General features: G+C 34.0%; 1 protein-coding gene across 1 annotated transcript; it reads left to right on the top strand.

Annotated features, from left to right (window-relative positions):
- Positions 1–2,858: 2,858 nt before the first annotated feature.
- Positions 2,859–3,832, top strand: LOC139868376 (uncharacterized). The gene is made up of 3 exons (XM_071856708.1): positions 2,859–3,048; positions 3,094–3,512; positions 3,683–3,832. Exons 1-3 carry the CDS (start codon positions 2,859–2,861, stop codon positions 3,830–3,832), a joined length of 759 nt encoding a protein of 252 aa, XP_071712809.1.
- Positions 3,833–4,825: the final 993 nt, after the last annotated feature.

The following is a 4,825-nucleotide window of genomic DNA, read 5'->3' as shown; positions in this document are numbered from 1 at the left end:
CCACTTGATTTTATCTTAAACCTCATTTGTATTTTGATGGTTACAATCTGCGTTCAAACCTTTCATAATTCTTGAAAACACCTCAATCGAGAGTATGAACCAACCGCACTTCATCTACAGAAGAAAAGATTGATGCGTATAGTTATGCACCTGAAAACTCTCAGAAACTGAGTAAACATTTAACGCGTAGCTGTGCTAATTCCTTTAGCGTTATTATTACCGAAAATAACTTTGCAATCTCTTTCCAAATTAGCCAATTTTGTCACAGCTCCAACAAGTCAACTTCGATTTTTCATTCGAAACAACCTTATTATAACCTTGATATATATGTGTGCTCTTTTATTGTTACCGGAGAACTTTTTATATTCCATCATATTACCAGCAGACGTACCAGCAACCTCGTTGCTCCTTGGCTTAAATCTCTTCGACAAAACACTATATTTATCTATTGAAGTCTTATCATGAACTCATCGCCATCTTGTAACGAGAATTGCCATCCAAGTATCGGGAAATCAGCAATCAGTATTTTGAATCTCGCAGCATTTCTACATCAAAAGTTATATATACATATAACATTTATCTCTTAGAATTATGATCTCTCATTCTGAAACTCTGAACAAATCACAAGGACTAAACTTGTACATAAAGAATCCTGATGATTCTGTTTCTGTTTCTGATGAAATCTTTAGCGAATACATTTCTCCTTAATCGCTCAAAATCATAGTGAATGAATTTCTTCATCACAATTTGATTCTAAAATTCTAAGATATTATCGTATCTTTCAATATTAATATCCTCAATATTTCTGAAGATATCTTCATAAATATTCTTATCTGAAATCATCTATTTTCTCACGTTATCAGTATTACATCATAAAGGAAACTGTATAGTTTCTATATTCTGTAAACCTTCGAGTTTAAATTATGAATGTTTTTTTTTGAAGAAGTGTTGGGAACTGAAGTATGAGTTAGTATAATATAATGACACTTGATCAACGTGATTATATTATAGTAAGTCATGCTGAGTTTATAATGGAACGTGATGATTCACAGACTATACCATCATCATGTGCCATATTACACGACTCTTGCATTCTATCTAATCTCTAAACATATCAAGAATGTATCTTCCTGATGGTTCTACCTTTTCTCGTGACTTCTGGTAATTTGAAAAGTTAGACCAAACAATCGAGACATATTATTGCATTTAAGCAAAGAAAATTTTAATTTCTTTAATTATCGAAGAATCGAATCTTATTACGAAGATTTTCTCTAAATTCCTTGAATTTCGGAAATCCACTGTCACTACGTCAAAAGATATATATATAAATAAAAAGACAATATAACATAACAAGATTTAATATTTTTGAATATAAGTTATTAATATAAATAATTATATCATAAATAATAATATATAGATTTATTCGATTACAAGTATATGTGTTAATACATATATGAATGATATAGGTTCGTGAATCCGAGGCCAACCCTGCATTGTTCAATGTCGTCATATTTATTTTTACTACAAAATACAATATTGTGAGTTTCATTACTCCCTTTTTATATATATTTTTGGGACTGAGAATACATGCGCTGATTTTATTAAAGTTTTACGAAATAGACACAAGTGATCAAAAACTACATTCTATGGCTGAATTATGAATATTGAATATCACCCTTTTTTAGCTTGGTAACCTAATAATTAGGAAACGGGTATGGCCCCTAATTGACGCGAATCCTAAAGATAGATCTATGGACCTCGACAAGTCCCATCCGGGGTACGGATGCTTTAGTACTTTAAGATTACTATTAAACAGACGAGAGGTTCTGTTTGGGGATAATCTATGCATTAAAGTTAATTCGGTTATCAAGCGTTCACCATATGAATGATTTTTAATTCGCGGGTTACGCGTGTTATTATGTACTCGGGTTACGTGTACAATTAAATATCTGAAATCTTGTGGTCTATTAAAATGATGGAAATGAATGTTTATGATAAACTAATGAACTCACCAACCTTTTAGTTGACACTTGAAAGCATGTTTATTCTCAGGTATGAAAGAAATCTTCCGCTGTGTATTTGCTCATATTAGAGATATTACTTGGAGTCATTCATGACATATTTCAAAAGACGTTGCATTCGATTCGTCGAGTTCATCAAGATTATTACTAAGTCAATTATAGTTGGATATATTATGAAATGGTATGCATGCCGTCAACTTTTGATGTAATGAAAGTTTGTCTTTTAAAAACGAATGCAATGTTTGTAAAATGTATCATATAGAGGTCAAGTACCTCGCGATGTAACCAAATGTAATGTATTCGTCCAGATGGATTAGGACGGGTCTTGACAAAGATGTGTTAAGGTCCGCATTTTTTTAAGCGGTATTAAGGGTATAAAATTGATTGATAAAGACTTATTGAGTTATAATTAGATCCAATGGTTTAGAGATAGGGGTAGTGGTTCAATCCAATGGTGTAGATTAAGAGTTATTGTTAATGATATTTCAATTAAGACTTTATTATAATGTATAGAAGAGATAGATAGATAGATAATTATTATAAATTATAATAATAATAATGATAACGATAACGATAATAATTAAGATGAGGGAAGGTTAAAAAGTTTAATTAGACGTGTTCTGTTAACTTATGTTAACAGAATTGTAAGGATTAGGTTAATTAAACGGAGCTCGTTAACTTATATAACCCGTCGGTCATAGGAAGCTTATCAAGTCAGTCATGGGAAGCTTAAGTATCTATTACATGTCTATTTTTCGTTGTCCAGAAACGGTTATTAAAACTCTTGAAAGTTTGAGGTGTTCATTTTTCTGGGGTTCAAATGGGTCGTCTAAAAAAATGGCATGGGTCAAATGGCTGGTGACTCTTGCATCATATGAGAAGGGTGGTTTACAAATTGGTAGTTTAAAAGCATTTAACCTCGCTTTGCTTCAAAAATGGAGATGGAGGTGTAATGTAAATTCTGACTCATTATGGGCTAAATTACTGTTATCGATTTTTGGACAGAATTTTGGTTTTGCAGAAGTGGGTCCGCGTTCATAAGCGGTTTGGAATGATATTGTTTGTATCTCAGATCAGTTGCATAAAGAAAATATTCTTCAATTTTCTTACATAAAGCGTAAGGTTGGGGATGGTTCTTCAATTAGATTTTGGACAGATTGTTGGAGTGGTGATATTCCTCTATGTATCTCCTTCAATAGGCTGTACCACCTGGATCAGAATAAGGCCTGCTTGTTAACTGAAAGAAGAGTAAACAATGCGTACAACTGGAATTGGCAAAGAAAAAATATTGGTGCACGAAATGAGGCTGCTGTTCATTCATTGATCGAACAGATCGGTCCTTTACAGCTTGGAGATGATCGCAATGTATGGAGATGTTCAATTATGCAAGATAGTACATTTACTGTTAAGGAGATTAGATCGTATATTGATGACAAGATTCTGCCCTCAAGCTCTCCTTGTACTAAATGGAACAAGACACTTCCGAAGAAGGTAAACATTTTTATTTGACGTCTCATTTTAGATCGACTCCCGGTTCGTGCTAATCTTTTGAGTAGAGGCATTGAACTTGATGTTGTTACTTGCCCCATTTGTGCAATGAGGGTTGAGAACAGAGGCCATCTTTTTTTCACATGCTCCTTTGCACAGCAAATTTGGAATAGAGTGGGAGTGTGGATAAATTCTCATTTGCCGCATCCATGTTCATGGGAGGATTGGGTGCATTGGTTAGAAAATTGGCATGGAACAATTACCAACAAGAATCGGCTGCAAGTCATCGGTTATACAACTTATTGGATGATTTGGCGATTTAGAAACGCTCACGTGTTTAGCAACTTATTTAGACGTGTTCCAGTTAAAAGGCGTTTGTTGCAAACTAATTAGACGTGTTTTTTGTAACTTATTAAAAGTGTTCGTCATTTAGACGTGTTCCTGACAAAACTTATTAGACGTGTTTCCAATTAGACGTGTTGCTTTTTCATTCAGACGTGTTCCTGGTAAAAGTTATTAGACGCGTTGTTAATTAGACGTGTTCCTTGAAATACTTGTTAGACGTGTTGTCAATTAGAGGTGTTCCTGGTAAAAGATATTAGACGTGGTTACCAATTAGAGGTGTTATAGTTATTTAAACGTGTTGCAGGTTTCTAATTAGACGTGTTGCAACTATTATTTAGACATGTTCCGTGTTTTTTTTTTTTTTTTTTTTTTTTGTAAAAACCTTAATTAGACGTGTTCTGTTTGATAAATTAGACGTGTTCTGTAGTGAACACGTCTAAATGAAGGGCTCTAAATGAGCCAAAATGTAGTAGTGATTTTAACAAAACATTTTAACTAGGAGTTCCACGGATGATGTCATTTGATCAAACATAAAATAGTCAAAGGGGTTTGGTTCAAGCAAGATCAACAATAAAGGTGGATTTAAGGGTTCTTTGAGTTTAACTCTCCGTTCCGAAACACCTTGAGTAACCCTCATATGGGATGATGATCTCAAAAGGGTGTTTAAACATGACCCACCATCATTCGGGTTAGCCGGAACTGATGGCTCAAGGGCGATGATAGGCTTTGTGTTATGGCAAAGTTACCTGAAACCGCAAGGAGTGTTGAGTGACTATTCCGGTTGCGCTGGTTGGTAGGTGTAAATTGTGTATTAAGAGAATAATACACTTGAGAATGGTTTATATGTGTGAAGATGATCCCGTTTTCAACCCAAGTTACGTCTATTTATACATGACAGTTTTTGTCCCTTAGTGCCACGTAAAGGGACAAAAGACATGTTAGTGCCACGCTGTTTTGTTCTTGTCCTTTTA

Source organism: Rutidosis leptorrhynchoides, chromosome 9 (genome assembly GCF_046630445.1).
Source record: "Rutidosis leptorrhynchoides isolate AG116_Rl617_1_P2 chromosome 9, CSIRO_AGI_Rlap_v1, whole genome shotgun sequence".
NCBI classification, from domain to species: Eukaryota; Viridiplantae; Streptophyta; class Magnoliopsida; order Asterales; family Asteraceae; genus Rutidosis; species Rutidosis leptorrhynchoides.
The sequence above is the reverse complement of the archived record's forward strand: the minus strand, read 5'-3'. Positions and strand labels throughout refer to the sequence as shown.